The sequence below is a fragment of the Puccinia triticina genome, chromosome 9A, assembly GCF_026914185.1.
Source record: "Puccinia triticina chromosome 9A, complete sequence".
NCBI lineage: Eukaryota > Fungi > Basidiomycota > Pucciniomycetes > Pucciniales > Pucciniaceae > Puccinia > Puccinia triticina.
In genome coordinates this window covers 6,046,737-6,070,694 of record NC_070566.1, presented here as the reverse complement: position 1 = coordinate 6,070,694, position 23,958 = coordinate 6,046,737, and the positions used below count along the sequence as shown (strand labels likewise).

Below are 23,958 nucleotides of genomic sequence, written 5' to 3'. Positions count from 1 at the left end.
CGTCGGAGAAACCCGTGGCAGTTTTCCGCATTCCAGCCATGGTCAATGCATTTGTACGCTTCGGCCTGATACCGGGATTCGTGCTTCGATTGGGCCTGATATGCTACTCGGTTTATCATGATAGTCGCTCGTCTTTGAAATATACTGATATCGACTATCAGGTCTTCTCGGATGCCGCCCGAGCGCTGCTTTCCGGAGGATCGCCATACGATCGAGCAACCTACCGCTACACGCCTCTTCTCGCACTCATCCTGACGCCCAACGAGTTCATCCATCCATGCTGGGGGAAAGCTCTGTTCGGGATCGCCGACCTGCTCATCGGGACCATGCTCTACCGGCTCTGTCCCAGCCACAATGCCGCCTCGTCTCACGGAAGACTCGTCTGTCTAATCTGGCTGCTGAACCCCTTTGTCATGAACTTTTCGACCCGGGGATCTAGTGAGTCGTTGCTCGGAGTCGTCATCATCGGGTTCCTGTACTCCGCCGAAAGGAAGAAATGGGACGCGGCCGCTGTCCTGCTCGGAGTGGCCGTACATCTGAAGATCTACCCGTTCATCTACGCTACCGCTGTGTGGGCTCGACTCGGTGGACACGCCCATTCGAGATTCGGCTGGCTTTCAATCAACCGCTCGCAATTCCGCTTCGGAGCGATCAGCTTGACTGCGTTTTCGCTCCTAAACTTGCTGATGTATATCATGTCAGTCCACTCCAGTTCTTCCGTCTTTGATCGATCCCGCAGTTTCTGAATTCATGTCGGTTGGCTTTGTATAGCTGGGGGCACGAGTTCCTCGAGTCCAGCTACCTCTATCATCTACGCCGACTGGACCATCGCCATAACTTCTCGCCCTACTTCTATCCGATCTATCTGCGGTTCACCTCTGCCCTGTCGGAGCGCTCCACTCTGGTCAAGGTCCTCCAACATCCGCTGGTCAGCTTCATCCCCCAGATGAGCCTCAGTCTGGCCCTCGGCTTCCACTATGGCGACCAAAATTTACCATTTGCTTGCTTCATCCAAACCTACGTCTTTGTCATCTTCAACAAAGTCGTCACTTCCCAGGTCTGTACTGTTTACAGACAGCAAAGGTCTCCAATCAGCTTAAACTGACCTTCTCTGATAATTGGAAATCGTAGTATTTCATGTGGTACCTGTGGTTCATCCCACTCTTAGTGAAGAAAATTAAACTGTCAACGTCCGAATCGATTGCGGTGGCAGCAATCTGGGTTTCAACTCAAGTACGTTTATGTATTTATTTTTCTCCCACAATCGGTATCTATCTGCCACTTCTAGCCAAGAAGCCAATACTGAAGAGTAAATTTTGCAATTGATTTTTACTCTTGAAGGCGATCTGGCTATCTCAAGCCTACCGATTAGAGCTCTTAGGCGAGCCCCGATTCAGAGCCGTCTGGCTGAGCAGTATTGGTTTCTTAATTGGACACAGTTGGATCGTTGGCATGTTGATCATCGGCTTTTCGAGGTCTTCTTTGATCACCTCCAGTAACCGTAGCGCCAAGCTCAAGAAAACGTGAAAATAAGACGCGTCCATCGCACAAAACCAGCCACTCTTTCTACTGGCTTGCTAACATGAGAGCCAAAATCATAAAATTGCAAGCAGGAAAAATGTTTCCCAAACAAACAAACAGTGTCAATGGGAATTTGGTTCTCATTATGTTGGATCAAGTCTGACTTAACTAAGCCTCCCGGGACTGGGGGTGCGGAGCACCTCCCATTCCCAATGGGAGGCTTATGAGTTATTGGCTTTTTTCCGCGTGAGAGCTTTGGGAAAATCATGGCTTTTGGCCAGCTTTTTGAATCAAATTGACCTTACGCAGCACACATGCATTGTGAGTCAGCAAGCTGAAGTGCAGTGGATAGCTGAGCATCTCAGCTTTAATGAAGTGTCACTTTTGTGATATCTACACTTGAAGGAGAGTGTTGCCCTTGCTCAGCAGTCAAGGTGGATGGAGGATGGAGTTCTGTATTTCAATCAAGTCCACATGGATCTTCTGGGAATTTACATGCACACTTCTGGCCAAACACAAAAAAAATCACAAACTTCAAAGGGGGATGGAAGGAGTTTGTGAAGGGGGAAAAAGTGGTGATTGACACCAAAAGAAAGAGGAAAATCAGGCCTTTAATCTGGCACCACAGGCAATAGGAATACACAAGGAGACAACACCTGAAAGGGGAGTGGGAAGAAACTCCCACCAAAACACCAAAAGCTCTCAAGCCAAATTTTTGGCTTTACCTGCAAGTCCCTCCTTTGGAGGTTGCACTTTGCGCAAGGGCGCTTTGCACCAGCCCAGGCTGTACCAGGGCCCTTCAAAGAAGTCACAATCAAGTAGTGGATTACATTCACAAGGCACATCCCATGTGTCATTTCAGCTGTTTTGCTTCTCAAGTGATTGGGCAATACTTATAATAAACCTAACTCATTGGCAGCTCACTAGTCTCATTCAAAGGGAAGTTGTGTGCTAATATCAATTAGATGCTTGCTAGTGGTCTCACAAGATGTACTAGGCCACGCAGGGGAGCCAAGCTGACAGTTATGAGCCGTAGCATGGGCTCCGCAGTGCAGACTCACATGTACATAGACTACATGTACATGTCACAGACCATGCTCAAGGTTTGAGAGCCTGGAGATCCAAGCATCTTCCTCATCCTGCAATTTACCAACTTGGATCCAGAGCCCCAGAACCCCAGACACCTGTCTTTATCTACCTCTCCACAGAACAGACCATAACAGTGACCTAGGAGGTCACTCCATTTGTAGTAGTGTGCCAAAGCACACTCTGTTTGTAGGAGTGTGCAAAAGCAATACATATCTTCAATTTGATTGCTGGATCAATGTTGAAGAAGTCTTCCGACTTGCAAGATAAATATTTATGTACATGTTTGTCAGTCTAATCAGTCATCTTGTGGTATATATTTTTCTTTTTAAGAGCTATTTTGATGGGATAGAAAGCAATTCTCTTTGTTAATATATTTTAGAAAACTTGATTGAAATAAGCTCATTTTGCTCAGCCTGGCAATGTTCTATTGTGCTTGTTTTTTTAGATCAACATGCTATTTGTGTCTTCTCAAAAGAACAAACCAAATCCAGGCCACAACAAATACATGTTTCACAGGATGATCAAAAATTATGGCTTTCTACCCACTGGAAACAATTTGGAATATTTTAGCACCTTGCAAACGCAGCTTTTTCAGTTGATCTTCTGCAGATTGGCAAGGCTTGACTCAAGATGGGGATGTGGCTCACATTTCTTCACCAGGTGTGCATCTATAATTTTATTCTCTTCCAGAAAATTGCATGCAGAGGTGCATGAACTATTGCTTCAAAAACATTAACTCAAATATAAGTCTAGATTCTATTTTGTACAGAACTTATCTTGCAGAGAGGTGCCTTTTGACACCATCAAATTATGAATCCAGGCTGATTAATTCTCAAAAGATGGAGTCAATTCCTGTTGATAAGCCCAACAAAGAGGGTATGGATACCTTGCATCCTGAAATTCTAGCTAAAATTAACTTGCAAGGATTCCCGCAGCACCAGCTGAATCTTAAAGCTGAAGCTCTGGTCAGTGGTGGTGTTGTCAAGGAATCTCAGCATTGATGAGGGACTGTTTTTGATACTAGATTCCTACTTCTTAGGATTCACCAAAACACAATATAAGGTATGATTCTCAGGGGGGCGCTTAAGTGTAAAGATGTAACTTTCCAAAGATAAAATTCTTTCATGAGGGTGATTCATCCATTAAGATATCATTCTACAAGTATCAATTTCCATTTGCATTGAAATTTGCCACAACTGTCAATATGTACCAATGACAAAGCATGAAGCATGTAGTCTTGGTTCTGTGAATTCAAGTTTTTGCTCATGGTCAATTATATGTGGGCCTTCATGTGTGCAGGATGTAGTCAATTTGGAAAAAGATCCCCAATCAAAAGTTGTGAATGTTGTAAAAAAAAATATTTTTGTAATCATAGTTTTTGAGTAATTCAATAATAATATATTATTCTTGATACAAGAATAATGTTTTTTTGGCGCTGGTATGTAGTACTGGAGAACATGAGAAAATGGTGGCCCGGAGAGCTTGGGGGAGGCAAAGCCACCTATGAACTCTAGTTAAAGAAACACATGGCATACATTACATGTATCTTCAAATTCTACAGCGTGAAGCTCCCCAAAAAAAGTGCAAAACTGGACATTCTGACAGAAGAGAATTGAAGGATAGGTCAGAATTGAAATACAGATTGATCCCCGTAATGGGTGATGGAAGACAAAAATATGAGATTGTTTACGGGTGATATTAAATGACAATAGTAAATTATGGGTGATAGTAAATGATACCTCAGGGTGCTTAATGAGAATTTGTAAACGTGAGAAAAGAAGCAATCATCTACATATAACTAAAGAAATGGCCTCTGGGGGCCAAACAAACCAGTACAAATACCTGTCATGCAAGTAACGCCGGCGTCGGTATGCAAGTAACGCCAGCGTCAATACTTTTTTGTATTAACCGCGTCCGTTCAATGCAGAGTCCATTCCCTCTGAATTGACTCTGCTTGAATGGACTCCTGGTGCGACTCTCTGAAAGGATTTGGTAAGAGAGTTTGCTCTTCTGCTTGAACAGACCAGCGACTCCATTGAAGCAGATTCCAAGTCCAGAGTCATGTTGTCAAGTCTGTTCAAGCAGACTCATCAAGCAGACTTGGTGATCAAATTTCACTGAATCCACTCAACCATATTGCTTGAATGGACTCTTATCACACATCAACAATCAAGCCCTTTCAAGCAGATTGCTCAAACGGACTCTTACAGACACCATTTCCATTCAAGCAATGTTAAACTGATAATTGATCTGCATGAATTCAGCAATCATAACACCTACATAATTCCCCTCATCATATATGCTTGACAATCCCATCATCATCAGCTTTCACACTCTCTTCATTCTCAACAATCCCATTATCATCTACCAGCAATATTCACATTCCCATGTTCTTTTTCTCTGTGGCAGGAGCACCAACATTCTATTTATTAGCCTCAATATTTTCCTCATACTCAACAATCAAATAATCCAAATCATGAGTGGTCTTCATCCCCAAATTTCCATCAACATTGACAACAGACCCCCACATACACAGTATCATCAAAATCATGAATCTCCTGACAATTTCAATTGTCAAACACAAAACCAATCTAAACACAGTATCATCTAAATCATGAATCTTCTTACAATTTCAATCCTCAACCACAAAACCAATCTGAACACAGCTCACACAAATCTCCATCCCAGCATGGAAATAACAATCATGGCAACCACACCTCCAGGTTGTCTATTTTTAACTTGCTCAACTCCGATGGCAGAGTGCTTCACCAAGAAATATGCAGAGCTCATTTAAAACTTATGAATATTCTTCAAATCTATCCCCTGTGCAAATACCCGCAAACTGGAATGACCCACCTGAAATTGATTTGGGCCTTATTCAGGAACAAATTAATTCAGGTTTATCTCAAGAGCAGGATTTTTAAATATCCTATCATGCAACAGTTTGAATTTGTTCCATCTGAAATAAATCCAAATCACTCAATAAGGCTTACTGATAATGCTACAAATGTGGATCAAAGATTTTACAAACTCCCAACAGGTGACCAAATTGCTTAATAATAACCAGGCTGGGCCCAAATGTGATTTACACAAGAGTTGTATCAGGTAACAGAGTTGATGATTCTGTGCCCATCCCTCAGAGTCACATTCCTTTCATATCTGACCCAGATAAGTCTGGAGCTGTCTGGACTGCCTTTCAAACTCATAAACAAGAAATTTCCTGTCAATCTGGCCTCCTCCCTCACAATCAATAAATCTCAAGATCAAAAAATTGGTAATTTTGGTATTGTACTTCATGAACCTGTGTTTTGCATTGTCAAGAAGCAAGTCAAACCAAACTACTAAGGTAGTGATTCCACAGCCTGAAAGTGGCCAGCCTTCATAATAAACTTCAAAAATTGTTTAAAAGGAATTTCTCTCACATTTTCAGAGTTTTTGAGTATCTCTCATCACCATTTTTCCAAATATTTACTTTTTCAGTAACAAATTTTGTGTCTTTTCCCAAAATAAAATGCCCTTATTTCACCCAGTTTTCACTTGAAATGTTGTTTTTGACCTATTTTTCAGTTGAAATTTGGTTTCTCCTTTGACTGAATGCATAGTCACCCTGAAATTGCATCATCAAACTTCAAAGGTTTGAAAATTTTATGTCATTTCCTTTGTTCTGTCCCATTCCCTTTTGGGCCTTTCACATCCTGTGACTTTCACACCCCCTGTAACCCCAAATTTGGGGGCTATGCCCTTGCTGTGATTTACAAACCCCTATGACTTTAACACCCCCTGGAACCCCAAATTTGGGGACTTCCCCTTGTCAATCAGTCTAATAATGATCTTTAAGAGCAATTCAACTGACTTTGGAAAAAGGCTCTTTGAGCAAAGCAATAAATCTCTCCCAAATTTCTTTGAGTTGTGCATCCCATCCATTTGGACCGGACAACCTGGGTGCAGGAATCCACACTGGTGAGGTGTCTTCTGGATTGCATTAGGTAAGGGTTTGGGCTCAGGTTTATACTCTTTCCCTGTGAATTTCACCCATCTTTCAAGGGTCCACTCCTTTTCTATATGATCCTCACAGACCAACAGAAGTCAGCATTTTGAAAGCATGCTGGATGACAAGAAGTTAAAATATTTGCCCACCCAAATGGAAATATATGGGGACAAGAGATGTGCTACCGGCAACCTGGCAGCTAGATGGATCCAACTTGTTTTTTTGGGTTGCTTTGAGAGCCACTTGCGGCTGCTTGACATAAATCTCACGGCCTGGAGGAACTTTTCCATCAAATTTTGCCAAATTGAGTTAGTCTGTGATCACACTTTCAACTTGCTGGAAATAGGTTCTTCCAGAATAACCTACAGATAGAATTGAATTTACAGGAAAGAATTTGCGGCGGAGGTGGACTGCCACAAGGGGCTGGCTGCCCTACATACATAGCCCAATTTCTCCTTGGGGGTAAAACGGGGGAGTTTCCTTTCAAGGAGATTTGCTTAAAACAATTTCTTGACTTTATTTTTCTCCTTTTTTTTGAAAAAAAGTATATAGAATTTTGAGTCATTGATGAAAGAATAAAGTGGTATATTCCCTGATTATAATGAATTTCCTGCCCAAAAACTCTTCCAAATTTGTGTGCTGAGAAAGATTCTTCCTTTGCATGCTAAGCTGCTTGCTCAGCCAACAACTTAGTTTTGGTGATTTGACCAACTAATCCGCTGTTTTTTAGCAGCAATGATTGTCCTCTGTTCTCAGAACTACTTCCCTACCTCCTGAATAAATGAAACTGCTTCAACCATCTTCAGAGCTGCATTAATTCAGCAGACAGCTGTGTATATATTCTTTCTGCTCTGCTGGTAATTCTGTAGCTGCTGGATAGAAAATGGTTCTGGTTTTTTTGTTAGCTATATATTGAGGCTGCTTGATGAAGAAGTTGAATATGAAGAATCAGCTACAAGTTTTACAGCTTGTGCAAGGTTTGCCCTCCACCTTTAGCACAACCATTCTTGTACCTTTGCCAAGGTGTGGTCTCTACCTTGGGATGGATGACTGCTAGCCTCTACCTCTGCCACAGGGCGCAGCCTCTGCATTTGCCATTGCGGGCCTCTGGATTTTCCCTGCAGGGCCTCTGCCTTTTCCAGGGTGCTTCCCTGCATTTCACATGGTGCTGCCTCTGCCTTTCCCAGGGCAGTTTCTGCCTTCTCCAGGGCGCAAACTCTGCCTCTTCCAGGTCGAAGCCTCTGCCTTTGCCTTAGAGATGGCCAGTGGGTACCCGGCACCCGCCAGTGCCCTTTGAGTACCCGTCCGCAGGTGCCGTGTACGGGTCCGGGTATGCAATTTGGGCTGGAAAATCACCGGGTACCAAAAAGGTACCCGCCAATGTCAGCAGTGGATGGCCGGCCATCGAGTGGGGTACACACCCCGCTTGATGACCGAACATCAAGCGGAGTACACACCCCGCTTGATGACAGGACATCAAGCGGGATACACATCTCACTTGATGGCCGGTGCACTCCATGACCAGCCATCAAGTGGGATGTACACTCAATGACCATTGACCGGTCACCAAGTACACACCCCGCTTGATGAACGGTCATCGAGTGGAGTACACACCCTCAATGACCGGCCATTGTTGAGCAGAGTACACACCTCCACATCCCACGCTTGAGTGGGGTGATCACGATGGCCGGCCACTGAGCGGGGTGTGTACTCTGCTTGATGACCGGCCTACACCCCCACTCAATGGCCGGTCATTGGGTTGAGTGCGCATCCCACTCAATGGCTGGTCATTGAGTGGGATGTGCACCCCGCTCAATGTGCAGTCATTGAGAGGGGTGTGTACATACCCCACTAAATTGGTCACCAGTGCGGTACCTGCGGTACCCACCTGAAGTACCGCCGGTACCCGTTGGTGGGTGCTGTGTCCGGGTCCGGGTGTCCAAAATTGGAGAAATTCACAGCAAGTACCAGCACCCGTTGCGGGTACCCGGACCCGTTTGGCCATCTCTACTTTGCCTGGAAGCGCCCCGTGCCTTTGCCCAGGCCCACCCTCTGCCTTTGCCTGGGTGCTCCATTTGCCTTTCCCAGGGGGCATTCTGGCTTTTCCTGGGCGCGCCCTTCACCCTTGCCAGGGCACAGGCATTGCCTTTGCCAGAGCACAGGCTCTGCCTTTGCCAGAGCACAGGCTCTGCCTTTGCCAGGGCGCAGGCTCTGCCTTTGCCAGGGCACAGGCTCTGCCTTTGCCAGGGCACAGGCTCTGCCTTTGCCAGGGCACAGGCTCTGCCTTTGCCAGGGCACAGGCTCTGCCTTTGCCAGGGCACAGGCTCTGCCTTTGCCAGGGCACAGGCTCTGCCTTTGCCAGGGCACAGGCTCTGCCTTTGCCAGGGCACAGGCTCTGCCTTTGCCAGGGCACAGGCTCTGCCTTTGCCAGGGCGCAGGCGGGCCTGAGCGCTCCAAACCACAAGTACATGTGTGATTATGTCATCCAACTTTGAAAATATTTCAAGTCAGGATCCCCCATGCAGCTGGAGGCACAGACTTCAGACAACCAGAACCACACCCCCAGATAACCCAGGATCACCCCAAAGAGGATACCATCCTCCCAGTACACCTACTGTCACAGGCACCTAGGATATTGACAGTAATTATACTCTTTCACTGAACCTTGCTTATCTCAGAGTGAAACTCTGTGTCTCTTGACTGTTTCTTCTTCATTTCTCTTCACTCCAAATCCACCCAAGATCAAGGTTACTCTGTTAATTCTAGACTTAGTCTAAAAATCAGAGCTGTTTAGTTTACTATTCAGTCTTCCCTCACTGTCTCCTTGATGCACGCAGAGGTTGTTGCCCTCTTTGGTCCTTACAACTTTTCCAGGTTGTTTGAGTTGACTTTGAGGATCCTCTTTCATAGAGTAGATAGACCACCTCCAGATCATATTGATCTCTCTTTCTCTCTCTCTCCCCCTCTTTCTATTTGTAGTTCTTTATTCCCAAAAATACAAGCAGTGCCTTCCCATTTTCTTGTGTCCTGTTGTCACTATAGAGACACAGGCTCACAATAGACAAAATCTATGCTCACAGCTAGTGTAGCTTTTTTCTATGATAGTGCTGCTATGCTATCACTATCCATAGTAAATTGTAACATTAGCAGGATTCAAAGTAGACCCGCACATGCCACTTGCAAGGCAAGGCAAGCTGGCATTCAACTCAAATGTTGAACGTTGACTTGCAGTCTCCCCACAAAACTGGGTTATGCAAAGTGACCTGCATGCACGTGCGGGTCTACTTTGAAACCCCCTATTAACAGCTGTCAAAAAACAACCGCTCATGCTATGCTAGCACTTGCAATTTTTTTCTGATTGAGTAGTGTGAGCAGGAAAATCTGGCCACGACCGATAGCACCACCATAGCGTATTGTAAAAAAGCTAACACAAAACTACACTAGCACTTATTTTAGCATAGTTGGCCCGTTGTTGGTGTTAGCCTGTTCATTCATGTTGAATAGAAGTGTTTTGAATGATGTCAAAGTCACCTACATCCACAGTACTGTTTTAAAGTTGTTTGGAGTTCCCTCATTTTGTATTTCACTCACTTAATTGTATTTCACTCATTTCCTACCTACTAAGAGTCATTGTGAATACAATTCCAGTAGAGTAAGAATGGAATGAAACTGTCTTTATCAGCCAGCATCTAATTCAATCACACCTCATTACAAATGCACCAGGTGGACAATGGATTTCCTAGGCATTATGTCTTAAGACTATACATGAGTGATCAAGGTATTTAAGCTCACCATCAGTAAATCCAGTCTACGGAAAGACAACGAAGTAACCGTTCGGTTAGGGAAAAAAGAAGAGGAATAGAAAAAGTCACAACGCACCAAGAATAACCGAATCTCCCCGTAAGAACATCTTCGAAATGAACCGGTCTTTGTTGACAGGCTTTTTGTTTTTACCTTTCGGAAGCTCGGTCCACATTTCTTTGACGTTAATCAGCACCTTGGGTCGAGAAATGGAATCATCAACAACGTCAGTCCAAACGGTTTGACCCTTCAGGCACCTTGTGAAGCAGTCAGCTCAAAAAAATGTGCGAAGACGGCCGGGGGTCTTGCAAGATTGATGCCTTAATAAAATGTGTACGAAACAAATGGCAATAATGTCGATCTTTGAGCTTACCATGTTTGAGTGTCGATCGAACGCCTTGACGCGCGCTAGTAGTTTCCGATTGTTGCGAAGAGCGATGAGGATTTGAGTGTGGTTTTTGACGCTAGACTGAAGCACTAGTAGTTTTAAAAGAGCGAAACCGCGTGTCAGCAAGCCAGTGAAAATATACGATCTATCATCTCCTACAACAGTGCTGCGGTTCTGGTTGAGATTGTGAATCCAACCTGACAAGGGTCCAGTGGCGATCTCGTGTTCTTCCAAGGCCCTTATTTTCTCCTCGTCGAGTTCGGACTTCGGCACGTGAGCGTATTGACTATTGGGCAAGATGAGGTAAAAAGTCCGTCCGTCAGGCCAATCCAATCCAAAAGGATCAAAATTTCCGGGAGCTGCGTACCTCATTATGCTCGGCAATCGAGATGCGATAGGCGGATATAAACTAGTTTATGTATCGTGTCTTGGGCCGACGAATCCTGCGAAGCTGAGGGTGGCCGATTAGCAATCCGCGGCCGCGGGGAGAGGGTGTCACAGGGTGACTTGAAGAGTGCCCCCGCAGGGTCGACTGCGGCGAGCTTCACTGACTTGGCACACCCCCTCCAAAACAGGGGTGCTTGAGTTCATCCACACTTGATTAATTTGGGGTTACTTTCCCCCTCTGGGAGGAAGCAGCGGATTTTGGCATGAAAGTTGAGGACCGCTCTAGCCCATTTGGCTGGTGACAAACTTTGACACCACATTACTTGAGCCCCTAGATGCATATCGTGATTCCAGGAATGCTTGGACAGATTTTTGAGCTGTGAACTCAAAATCATGGAATCCTGACATTTGAGTTCCGGTTTTCAGCCTTCCTGCTGGGCAACAATAGGGGGCTGACATGCCAAGTTTGCAGCTGTGTTGGTCAGAAAACCAAAACTTTACTGGTGCTGTGGCTCAAAGGCCATAACTTTAGCCCACTGAAAATCTTGAATTGTTCAAGCTTAAGCGGAATCACAATATTTAGGCATGATGAGCGTTGAGAGGATTTCATGGGACAGAGATGAAAACGTGCACACATAAACAGTTCGGAGAGATTGGGTGAAGGATAGGCTACCCAGCATTGAGAGCATCCTTACTGGTGCGGCTAGTTTGGCTTGCAGCTAAAATTGGAAATTAGCTTAGCTAAGTTGGCGCGGCCGGCCGTTTTAACAACACCGGTCTCAGCTAAACCATCGAGATATACTAGCAAGCTCGACCAATCACACTCAACCGTACCAGTAGCGATCTTAGCTACTGCAAACCATGAACTGTGAACGCAAACAACGCCGCCTTTTTGATGACCTGTTTGGATCTGAAACAGAGGATGAAGAAGATGAAATTGGCTCACTAGAAGAATTCGATCTCAAAAGTGACAAAGAGGAGAATCCGACACCGCCCAAACAAAGAGAGACAACATGCGGAAGGGATTTGTGTTATCCTCCACAACATGATTGTGGAGGACCATGAGTGTGATTTGACCGATACATTCAAACTACCTTGCTTGGTCAGTCTGGTTCCACCGCGAACCAATCCATACTTGTTCACCAAACAGCAAATCTGTACCATTGAACTCAGATCAGGCTTGCAACATCAAAGACTTGCCAACAATTTGATTGATCCTAACTGGGCACGTTATGGGGCAAGGAACAGGGATTGGGAGGAATAATTCTGATGTTTTTTGTTCTATTCAAAAGAAGAAAATAAGAAATACAATATAATTTGATCCAGATTTTTGCAAGCTGTTCATCATCTGGGGGGAGCCAGTTTGGGCCTTGTTTGGGTGGCATTGTTCTGATGGGATGGTATGGCGGTATTGATGGGATGATGTGGGGGTATCGGTTGGATGGAAGCCGAGGTGTGCAGATAGCTGTATGTAGCTATTGTGGATAGCTAAGAATTTAGCTTGTGACTAGCTGTCACTAGATTTAGTGACAGTTAGCTGAAATTGGAGCTTCCCACTAATTTAGCTTGGGCTTAGCTACACCCAGTGTGGTTGAGTCACCGGTAAGGATGCTCTAAAGGCAACAAAACCTACACAAGCTACACACACAGCCACAAATTAGCAAAACAGAGCTATGGTGTTCAAAATTGCATAAGATGTGTTTACATAACAGCATAACATGTGATTTTGGCTGGGAGATGTCAGCGTACATAAAACTTGAAGTGACATCTCCCAGCCAAAATTGCAGCTCATGCTGTTATGTAAAAAAATCTTATGCAATTTTGAACACCACAAGCGTAGAAAGACTTGTGGGATGAGGGGATACAAGATGCGCGCGGAACACACCACCCAATATGTATTATAAGGTGTGGAAGAGCAACGGAAGCGGGCGTTTATGCAACAACAACAGACAGGAGGGACGGCGAGGAAGGAGACGATGGGATACAATGCAGGGTGGAGCAGGGACGGAAGATACACGGGTGGGGAGAGGGGCGTTCTCGGCCTTTTCTATTTACCTCATTACGATAGTCGGCTATTTTTTTTGGAGGGGGAAGTGATGGTAAGAGAACGAGTACATACATAGCTACACACAGAGAGAAAAAGAGACACAGGGGAAGTCTATATGTGATGTACATGCTACTACTATGTGACGGATTACGAGATAAGAACAAGGGAGATTGGAAGGCGATTCTCTTTTGCAGAAAGACGAAGCAGCAGGGCAGGCGCGAAAAAACGAAGGATTACGGAGTCCATGGTGGCGGAGTGTGGCGAGAGAAGGAGTCAGAAGACTTGCTCGGTTTTGTGGGGAGGAGAGGGGGGGACGATGCCGAGGTCCCAATCGGCCTGGGAGTGGAGACTGGGATGGAGGCTGTCGGTGTCGTCCTTATCGAGAGGATCCGCAGGCGCGGGCTCGTCAGACTCGTCGTCGGAGTCCTGGAGCTCGAAGGGGGAGTGGGGGTTGCGGGGGATGATGGGGCCGAGGTGGTCGTGGGGCCTGAGGAGGCCGATGTTGAGCTGGGTGTCCTCCGGCCGCGGCTGCCGCTCGAGCAGCTTGAGGTCGGCGGGGTCGGCGAAGGGCTTGCTGCGGAAGGAGCGGTTCTTGAGGGCCTGGAGGAGCGCGCCGGGCCCGCGCCGGGCGCCGGGCCCGCCCGCCTCCTCGTCCTCCTCGTCCTCCTCGTCGTCGGCGTATTCGGCGACCACGGAGCGGTAGAGGGCCGACGACCGTCGCCGGGCAAGCCAGCGCATGCCCACCCTGACCCCGAGGAAGAGCAGACATAACACGCCGAGGCCGACGACCAGCCGGCGCCCCACCGGCGTCCGCCCGTACCCCAGCACCTTCGCCTTCTGTCGCCCCAGATCATCAATCAGAGCGTCCACATCCAGCGCCCCGAACAGCCGTCGATGCCCCGTCAACGCCGGCCGCCCCGCCATCGTCTCCAACCCGACCAGCGAGAAATGGCCCCCGACCACCGGCCGCGTCAGGAAGCCCACCGAAAACCCCTCGTCTAGACTGATCAGATCCCCGAAGACTACGTTGTCCGTGTGTCGCACATAAGCTTCTAGCCCCGACACAAACATCCCTCGCGTCGCGTTCAGACTCGACGCTCCCGCCGCCCACATCATCCAGTCCGTCTTCGCTCGGTTCCGCGACCGCGAATCTAACGCCGGCCCATATGGCCCTCCATCTTTTCCCCAAAACAAATATAAAACCCCTCAGAGAATCGCCCCAACTTGCGGGATTTTGGTTCAGAGACTTACCGGCTTGGATCAGATACCATTGGTCTTGCATCTCATAGACCCATTCAGGAAACAGCTTGAATCCGAACAGCTTGTCGAAGTACAGATTGTACTACGAAAGAAGTTTTGCGGTCGCGTGTTAATTTTGGATGTGACAGACAGCCACAGCGGCAGCAGAGAAACGGAGCTAACCTGGGTGCTCCACGAGGACTGGTTCCCGTAAGCGCCCAATATATGGGTGCGATCATTAGCGACGCCGATCTTCAAGAACTCGCGGGCCAATTCATTAGCCTTATCCTGCACGGAAAAAAGAAAAATGCATGAAAATCAGTAGGAGCTCTTTTTGTTTGGTGGGGGTGGGAAGAGGGAGAGGTTACCCGGTATCGCATGGAGTCGTTTGTCTGGCCCAACGAGATCGATATCTCGGACATCGAGCGCAGCCCCATGATTCCTTTCACAACCAAGCTTGTCTGGTTCGGCGTCGGTCCGAAAACTGTCCTCGCGCGCACACCCAACACAGGCTTGTATCAGTCGCTTGCTTATGGGACGGGTCATGGGCAAGGGACTTACAATCATCCGTGGATCCTTGAAAAAAAAAAAGAAGAACAAATGGATGGTTAATACTTTTAATAAGAAGGGAGGGGAGAGGGGACGGACTTTGTTCATCAGGATAGAGCGTGTTGTCGAGCAGCCAGTCGGCCCATTGGACGAGGATCTCGTAGTACGTTTGGGTCTGATGTTGGCAGGTGCCCAAGCGAAGACAAGCAAGGACCATAGCGAGGAAGTTGCCGGATTCTTCGAGGGGCAGGTTAGCATAGATGAAGTCGTTTCTGCCGGTAGCGTTTGGATAATGGTCGCCGAGGTCGTGGGGGGTGGGGATGGGACGATAGAGGCCGGTGGCGATGTATCGGAAGACGGGCTCGAGCAGCTGGGGGATCATGTGCGGGGCGGTGTAGATGAGGAAGGGCAGGACGGGCGCGATGACGTCGACTGTTTGGCAGTTGCCGTTCGAGGAGATCTCTTTGAGCATCGTCATCGTGCTGGTGCCGTCGACGAGTAACGAGGGGGCCGAGGAGAGCTCCTCGGCACCGGGGTAGTCGGCCCGGACGGCCTCGAGGGCCATGAAGATCTGGCGGGTGGACACGGCCAGGATGTCCCCGTACGCCTGGCCGGGATGGACCCGGGCGGCGTCCGTGTACAGCTGGGCGTCCCAGCTCTGGCTGGCCGTCAACACGTGGCTGTAGTCGAAGAGATGGAAGCCCACCAGGTCGGTCTCGTTGGCAAAGCGCGAGGTCCACAGCGGCTCGAGCTCGACGACCGTCTCCTCGGCGGTCATGTATTGGACCATCGGGTTCCGGAGGTGGCCGATGCTCATGGTCACCGTGCGCGAGTTGTAGCTCCGTTTGGGGCCCACATAGCCCATCGAATGGGCCCATGCAAGCACCGGCTCGTCCACGACCACCATCGTCGGCTGCTCTGGCGCGGGCTCATCCTGATCCTCGGGGGGCTGCTGGACGACGGCGGCCCGGGTCCTGATCGGCCGGAAGGTCTGGTTGAGGGGCAGGTCCAGCTGGCCGGTCTGGGCGAAGGTGGTCCGGGTCAGGTTGCCGTCCTGGCCGGCGGCATGGGTCTGCAGGATCCGGTCCTCGTCGAAGCTCATGGCGCTGTACCAGACCGAGCCGTGCAGGATCCGGTCGTCCTGCTCGACGAACGGCTGCTGGTTGCGGAGCTTGAGCTGCATGGCCGTCCAGCTGGGCCGGGGCACCCGTTGGTCCTTGTAGCTCTTCGAGTAGCTCGTCCACTCCACCTCCAGCCCTTCCGAGTCTGCACACCAGAGCCCGTTGATGTCCGTGTACAGCTCGACCTGGTGCGCCTCCCCGTCGGCCGACGAGACCGTCAGGCTCAGATAGGAGAGCGGCAGCGCTTGTCGGAACGGGTCGTGCGGGGTGACGGGGGAGAGGAAGGTGGCGTCGAGATAGACTTTGGCCGGCTCGGCCTGGGCCGGCCGGGCCGGGTCCTGAGGGGGGCCGATGGCGAAGCGGAAGATGGACGACGAGGCGGTGTGGTCGAACTTGGTGTTGTTAGCCGCGGGCCCTGTTTTCGGAGATGGACGCAAGCTGCTGTCAGTGAGTGTGTGAGTGTGACACACACTCTGTACATGCTGAGCTCGGAAGACGAGCGAAGATGTGGACGGTGGGGCGACATACAGTGGGTCAGGTTGCCCATCCAGTTGAATACATGGCCGTCCACCCGGATCAGGCCGGTCCAGCCGAGCGGGGCGCCAGTCCAGAAGCGCGGGCTCATCTCGGCGAGGTCCTTGTCGGGGCCGTCCTGCAGATAGGCGCCCAGATAGGGGGAGCGGACGGCCAGAGGCACTACCTGGCAAAGAACAGCGGGCGGGTGAGTATCCTGCCAGCTTGTGAGGGGTGTGCTTGTAGTTACGTTAACGTACGGTGGGCAGGAAGGGGCGTGCGGATGTGCCATCGTCGAGGGCTCTGATGGCCTGCACGGCGTCGGGGGTGGTGGCGAGGGTGAGGGTGAGCAGGCTGAGGAGGGTGGTGGTGGCGGGCATGGTTCTGGGTGGAAGTGTCGACCGAAGGGGGCATCAGTGGGCGTCGGCTGGGTTGCCGGCCAACACCGCAGACTCCGCCAAACTCAATTAATTTCGGCCTCCCTCGGGAGGGACTTTCAAGTTTGAAGAATCTCCCTCCATGGGGCCATCTGCGAAAACTCATCCTCGAAGCGGATTCTCAACTTCTCTTGCTGCAACTCTTGAAACTCCGCAAAAAAGGCAAAAAGCAGCTACAAGAGGTTGCTGTGTGCTGTGCTACACTTATTCCCCGGCATGGCTCCGGCTGCGCTTGTGCCCGGCTCCGGCTCGGCACCATGCCCATGCCGCACGCAGCACCGGCCCCGGCAGGAGACCTCTCCGCTGCCGGAGTTCCGGAACAAAGTTATACATAGACCGACTGCAACTGGGGACTTTTCATCGATCTTGCACCCACGCCGGCACGCACACGCACGTGCATGCAGCGGGAACGACGAAGAGTCTCCAGCCGGATCCATCCAGCTTGTCTCAGCAAAAAAACCCATCCTTGGGCGTACTAGATCTGAGACATAGCAGCAGCCAGGACAAGGCTGTCTCACACCACAAAATACTGATCCGGGGAGCCAGGCTGCCTTAGTCACACCCCGCACGGACCCCTCTTCCGGGGACACACAACAGCGGGCATACTTGCGTTGGAGGATCGTGAGGGCCTTGTACCATCTGTTGTACTCTGCTGGACCTTGGCTCGGGCACTTGGCTCAGGCACAGAGCATCATGGCCAATTTGTTTCAAGAACCAATGTTTCTCAGCGAGACAGGCGCGAAGATCGGTTTCATGTACAGCCGGAATCCGGCATACACGCTTTACACGATAGCAAACGCTGACAAATGTGCCCTTGTGCTGTGTGTTCTCGCCGAGAAGAGAACGAGAAAGGTTGGGGTATGTATAAATAGGCGCCTCTGCACCGGCCATCTTCCTCGCATCTCAGCCGCCTCCGTCTCCTCGCCATTCTTCACACTCGCACAGATCCCGACTCGAAAACAGTAATAACCGGCCAAGCCTTCCAACGCCATGCTCTTCTCCAAGGTCCTCGTCTCATTGCAGCTCTTGGCTTGCTACAATATCTCAGCGCACCCGCTCTCGACTTCCAAATCCCTGGTTCGGCGATCGGAATATTATGCTGAACTCGGCCGGATGGCCAGTCAAGGAGATAAAAGACCAAGAAGTGAGCGGGAACGTGTCTTTGTCTGGCTGTTCTTTCAAACGGGCAAAAGTTGAATAATTTGTATTCTGAATGTTTCTTTTCTTGTTTCTCTAGCTGCTCCAAGTCGAGCTCCAAGAGAAGAATGTAAGTTGCAAATCACTATTTCACTTTCTTTCAAATAGCAGATGTCTCCCGATCCCCTTGTTGAATGCCCAAGAAGGCTAATGATCTCGGTTTCGTAGGGGGAACTAGAATCCAGTCGGAAGAATGGAATGGGCCTTTAATGCCATTCAAACATCCTCGAGTACAAGAATGGAGCGACGAAACCCTGACTTCCGGGGTTTCGAGTGGTGAGTACTACTATTGCATTTCTATTCTTGGATCCCGTGTCCCGGAGAACTGAACGAAATTGCGTATTTTTTTTAGTCAGTTCAGAATCTTCAAAAGATCGATGTATGTTGAAGATTTCTTCATGAAATCTTTACAAACATCAGCGCTTTCAAACCCTTAATTAGGGGGCTGATCATTTTCTTTGTGCAGGGCGAGAAGTCAGCAGTTCGGGAAGATGGAGGGGGAATTCAAGGCAGTCAAAGAAACCTGCGGCGCCAGCTGCTCCAGAGGAAGCAGAGCCTTCCGACGCTATAAAGGGTGAGTACCGCTTACGACGATATCACTAGTTTTGCATCCCTAGTTCCTGAACATCACACAAAATTGACATATATTGAATTTGGCATCCAAAATTTGTTGACTAGACTTACTCAAACAAGCATCTGAGGAGGAAATACTGGGAGTTCTTGAAGAGCTTGGTCAAAAAGTGATGAATAACCCAAAAATAGGTAGAGTTCTGAAGCAATATTCCACGAGAAGTGCGAGGAAGCAAGGTGAAATGAAATCATTGGCTATGGAGGGCCCCAATGGCAAGTCGCACTATTCTGCTTGTATCTCACAACATGTCATGTGCACATTCTGATCAAGCTTTTCTTTTGAAAATCTTGAATTAAAACAGCAAAACAGCCAACAACTAAAGAATGGTTGGATAATGCAAACTTTCAACTTTCAAAACAGCTCATTGCTGTGCAAAATGAGCAGAAGGAGTCTCATAGTGGAATCTTAAGTGATTAAATCAATGCACAAATATTTCTTCCTGTTGATTCATCGGAAACATATCAAGGCGCAGTCATGCCAGATCATAACTTCAAGCCGCACTCCTCCATAGATCTTCTTCCTCAGGAAACCTCCTGCCTATTTGCAGCCCCACACGCATATTGATCTGATTTTTGGAAGTGATGGGTTCCTCTCAGAATGTGTTTTCTTTTTCTTTTGGGCTTACTACTGGGATTGTCTATTCTTATTTGCAAATATTGATTTTTTGATCTATTATGGCTTTCAGAATCATTTTGCACATCACACCTGATGAATTCTGATCAAGCCTTTGGGCCGAGTTTCTGTAATACAAAACCACTGGCCATAGACATCTATCTGCGCATGGGTGCACCTGCAAATGTTTTTGCGGGCGGTGAGACCACTCATTTTGAACGAGTCTCTCTGCGGACCGAGGTGCAAGCAGTACACCACTTGTGCACCCAGAAAGCGCTTTGATGTCATCTGTGATGTTGGCTAAAGCCTGACGCCAGTGAGATCCACGTGCAAAAAGTACTTCCATTGCCAAAGCCTCCTTAGGAGAGCAATTGGGGACTGCTGTGAGCCTGTGGTGGAAGCCTCCTTGAGAGAGCAAGTACAAATGTAACCACTGTTGGGGAAGCCTCTTTCAGAGAGCAATTCCAAAAATAAATGCTGCTGCAGAAGCCTCCTGTTACATAGGGGAAACCCTTCTGCAGCTCATAACACCTCCTTGAGAGAGCAGTGCAGCACAGTCTTTTGGCGGTGTTTAGGGACAGGTAAAGAAAAAACATGAATCTTATGCAAGGAATCTACTGGAATTGGAATTATAAAGGAAAGTAAAAAATCATAGTTCTTCATCAACCCAGTTGGGGAAGAAAAAAAGATAATGGAATTTCTATTGTAAATGAATTGTTTGATCTTGGCTCTTCAGACTGTTTACAACCACCAACCTGGTTGATATAGATGGGGAGGCAATATCCATTGCCAGAATCACAGCTAGGAATTATGCTTGACTGAGCTAAAATGGCTCGCAATGGGCAGGCAGGTTCTGTAGAATATTGAAAGACCTATAAATTGATTTCTTACAAAGAAAAAGATCAGAGCTAAAAAAAAAAAACAAAGATGCGAGATGATGAAACAATCAAGAGATGAAAAAATATAATAAACAAACCCTAAGAGAGACAGACCAAGTTTCAAGAAGGAACATCTGGAAGAGTTGATGGATACGACTGGAGGAGTGAGACTGAGTGGCAAGTTTCAGCTGATTGGTTGTTGGCAAGGAGATGAGGATGGAAAAGAAGAAAAAGAAACAGCAAACCCTACTATGATTTTAAATCACCATGGGATTTTCCTCAGCACTTGTGTGCAAGTTCCATCTCTGAACTCAGTCATAGATTTGGTTGGATCTCAGTTAGAGGCTGGTTGGAAGGCAATTTCATGTCTGCCACAAAGTAAGTTTATAAGCACTGGAATCATACCAAATGTCTGGTGCAATGTCTGTGTATATGTATGCCATACCTAGGCCAATTTAATGATAAGGTTTACTTGATCATCAAGCTTGACCAAGGTTCCTCATATTTCAATTATCATGATTTTTGACCTCTTTGGAAACCCATACCCAGTAGGTTTCTCTGAAAATGTTTTTGCATTTATTTTCAGGGCACACAACAAAAAGCTGCCAGTTTTTTTAATCTGTTTCTATTACACATGGTTAAAACTTTGGATGGAGTGTAGTGATACTTTGGGAGGTAGAGCTGGCCCCTAGTACCTGTTGGCGGGTACACGGGCAGGTACCCGTGGAAGTGCGCAGGTATCTGCCGGGTGCAGGTGTGGGTATCCAGTCTTGGTCCAAATTCAGGAAGGTACCCACTGTAAGACTCAAAAGTGGTTGTGAAACCCTTTTGCTGAATGGAGAAGGGGATGATGGAGGTGCAAACTCTGCCCTTCTATACTATCAGATAACAAGACCCACCAAGCTAAGCTTGGCAAGTTTCAATCAAGCTGTCAACCCTCAAGACATTTTACATGTCCAAAAGGGTTTCAAAATAATTAAAATACAGCAAATAATATCTCAAAACCCAGAGCGCAGGCGCGAAGAGCTTTGATTAAAAGATAGACATAATGAATAAGCATTATTCCTTAGACCATAATTAAGACAATACTATAAGTAGAGAATGATAAACAAACAAATAAAATAAAGAATGATAAGCGAACAGACAAACACTAAAAAACTCAGTCTCAGTATGATGACAGAATCATTGCCGAAGTCCGCGATGAAAGGACACGAGTCCCAATGACCAGAGTGGAAGGACGGCTTTGGAAGAGAGGAGAGAACAATCCCAGATCAATTCTATTCCTTTCGTCGAAAACAATATACGGAACAAGGTAATATTACTACTTAGCAGTGACTCCTTATTGACTACTGTAATAAGTACTCAAGTATCCGGCTCACCTAACTAGGATCTTTACTAATTCTAAGTATCTTTCAACTAAAGATTGAACTGAGCAGAGACTCCCTTTTCTCTTACTTTAGATCTTTGACCGTGACTTCTTGCTTTTGTTATAAAAAACCAATTGGAACATTCCTAACCGCGTAAGCTTAAAACCTCTAGACTTGCTAGATTCACCAATCTAATCCTAATTCCCATATCCTTTCATACCACCTCTTGCGCTCTATCTTCTTAATACCGTAACAATATATTTCCTTCTATATAAAAAAAAAAAAAAAACAATAATTATTAAAATAATCTATTATACGGACTTACTTCGCGCACTGCAAAAAGCTCTTCGCGCACTGCGCGTGAAGGGCGCAACTTTTTCAAATTCTTTTTTGACCAATCAATAGAAAAGCTTATTATTGTCCTCTGTGAATTTATTTGGAGTTTTTTGAAGCTTCCTTGTATGCTTAAAAATCCCACCAATAAAAAAAACAAGTACAGCCATTTGGGGACCTGGAATTCATATTCCCACCAGTCAAAAAATCCAAATAATTTAGTGAATAATGATACATATGAATTCAAACTTTTTAGAATTTTTTGGCCACTTTGTGCAAGAATAAGGCTTTCAAAAATTAGGAAAGTTCACCACTTACTGGCGCATTTTGGCATATCTTGAGAAACAGTTACTGGTTTTTGAAAGCCTTGTCCTTGTACAAAGTGGCCAAAAAGTTCTAAAACTTTTAAATACATGTTTAATATGATTCAATAAACTAATTGGATTTTTTGGCCTGTGGGAATATGAATTCCAGGTCCCCAAATGGCTGTACTTGTTTTTTTTATTGGTGGGATTTTTAAGCATACAAGGAAGCTTCAAAAAACTCCAAATAAATTCACAGAGGACAATAATAAGCTTTTCTATTGATTGGTCAAAAAAGAATTTGAAAAAGTTGCGCCCTTCACGCGCAGTGCGCGAAGTGTTTGCAAACTTCGCGCACTGCACAGTGCGCGAAGAGCTTTTCGCAGTGCGCGAAGTAAGTCCGCTATTATATTGGGTTTGTTAGTAAAAACCCGTTCGCGCTAAATAGCCAACAATAAACTAACACAATCAGTAAAATATCCTCAGATCAATCCTTCAATAGATTTCTATTGAACAGGCCTGGTTCGACCGGCTACCTCAGTCTTCAAAGACTAGAAAAGTGACCGCTACAAGAGTATACAAGTCACAATATCTATCTCGCTTTCTCACTTTTCTCTCTTTCCTTTGTTGTACCTAGCCTACTTAGTAATTATAAATATATAATTACTAAGACCTTTTGTCCAGCTAGATCTCTACGAGAGATCACCAGCTGACACAAGTGATAGGTCTGGTCTAGTTCCAGATGAAGTTGTTTGATGACAGGTATGTGAGAGTTGAGAGTGAGTTCAGTAGTTATTTGCAAATATAAGGGTTGTAGTGATGTGTGGTGGTGATGGTAAGTGTGAAGGGTGGTATTTAAATAACTGGGGAATACTGAGCTGAGCAAAAAAACAACTGGGGGGAAGAGAGCTCCTTATATAGACAAATGTGAGGGATTTTAGCTACAAGGGGGACCCTGGATGAGGGATTTTAGCTGGTGAGCTGCGTACAAGTGGTGTCAGAAGATACTAAATACAGGCAGAAAGTGGGGTGAGAAATGAAAGATGATGTCATACTAATGCAAGGAGCGCATAAACAAAGCAGGGAATGTCAAATACAGAGGCACTTCATGCAAGGGGTGCATGAGTGGTGTCAGAAGAGGAAATGGGGTTGGTCCCCTGCATAAGCAGTGGAGATAAGAGGGATGGAAAAGAGTATGTGTTTGGCTGGGTCTGAGTATGTGTATACCTGGGAAAGGTGACTTGAGGGGTGTGACAGGTTAATGACTGAGGCTGGCCGTGTCCATGAGGGTCCAAGAGGGTGTAACTTCCAATCCTGCAGGGTTCCAGTGACTCTTCCAGTGGTGACTAGAGGTAAAATTGGCCGTAGAATCCATTTATGAGGTCTATTTGGTGGTATCTTGAGGCCTAGGGTGAGTAAATATATGTATGAGAAAAAACTTTTGATTTTTCACTTTTCTGTCTACCACACCGCGCAAAAATCACCATTTCAAACAGCTCTGCTTTCCCCTAGTGCCCATTGGCGGGTACTAGGTACCTGTGGGCGGGTAACCATGGAA

General features: G+C 47.0%; 4 protein-coding genes across 4 annotated transcripts; 2 read left to right on the top strand and 2 right to left on the bottom strand.

Moving 5' to 3' along the window:
- Positions 1 to 38: 38 nt before the first annotated feature.
- PtA15_9A589 (uncharacterized protein) lies at positions 39 to 1,527 on the top strand (the record flags this gene model as incomplete). The annotated part of the gene is made up of 4 exons (XM_053172813.1): positions 39 to 697; positions 772 to 1,057; positions 1,132 to 1,233; positions 1,342 to 1,527. The coding sequence occupies 4 exons, from the start codon at positions 39 to 41 to the stop codon at positions 1,525 to 1,527; spliced, it is 1,233 nt and encodes a 410-aa protein (XP_053024017.1).
- An 8,810-nt stretch (positions 1,528 to 10,337) lies between these two features.
- PtA15_9A588 (uncharacterized protein) lies at positions 10,338 to 11,159 on the bottom strand (the record flags this gene model as incomplete). The annotated part of the gene is made up of 4 exons (XM_053172812.1): positions 10,338 to 10,357; positions 10,478 to 10,595; positions 10,773 to 10,876; positions 10,985 to 11,159. 4 exons carry the CDS (start codon positions 11,157 to 11,159, stop codon positions 10,338 to 10,340), a joined length of 417 nt encoding a protein of 138 aa, XP_053024016.1.
- Positions 11,160 to 13,494: 2,335 nt separating this feature from the next.
- On the bottom strand, positions 13,495 to 17,023 carry PtA15_9A587 (uncharacterized protein; the record flags this gene model as incomplete). Its single annotated transcript, XM_053172811.1, has 9 exons — positions 13,495 to 13,821; positions 13,912 to 14,399; positions 14,473 to 14,563; positions 14,644 to 14,748; positions 14,829 to 14,944; positions 15,022 to 15,036; positions 15,109 to 16,545; positions 16,659 to 16,830; positions 16,904 to 17,023. 9 exons carry the CDS (start codon positions 17,021 to 17,023, stop codon positions 13,495 to 13,497), a joined length of 2,871 nt encoding a protein of 956 aa, XP_053024015.1.
- Positions 17,024 to 18,070: 1,047 nt separating this feature from the next.
- Positions 18,071 to 19,325, top strand: PtA15_9A586 (uncharacterized protein; the record flags this gene model as incomplete). Its single annotated transcript, XM_053172810.1, has 7 exons — positions 18,071 to 18,224; positions 18,318 to 18,347; positions 18,446 to 18,553; positions 18,630 to 18,656; positions 18,744 to 18,851; positions 18,956 to 19,120; positions 19,210 to 19,325. 7 exons carry the CDS (start codon positions 18,071 to 18,073, stop codon positions 19,323 to 19,325), a joined length of 708 nt encoding a protein of 235 aa, XP_053024014.1.
- Positions 19,326 to 23,958: the final 4,633 nt, after the last annotated feature.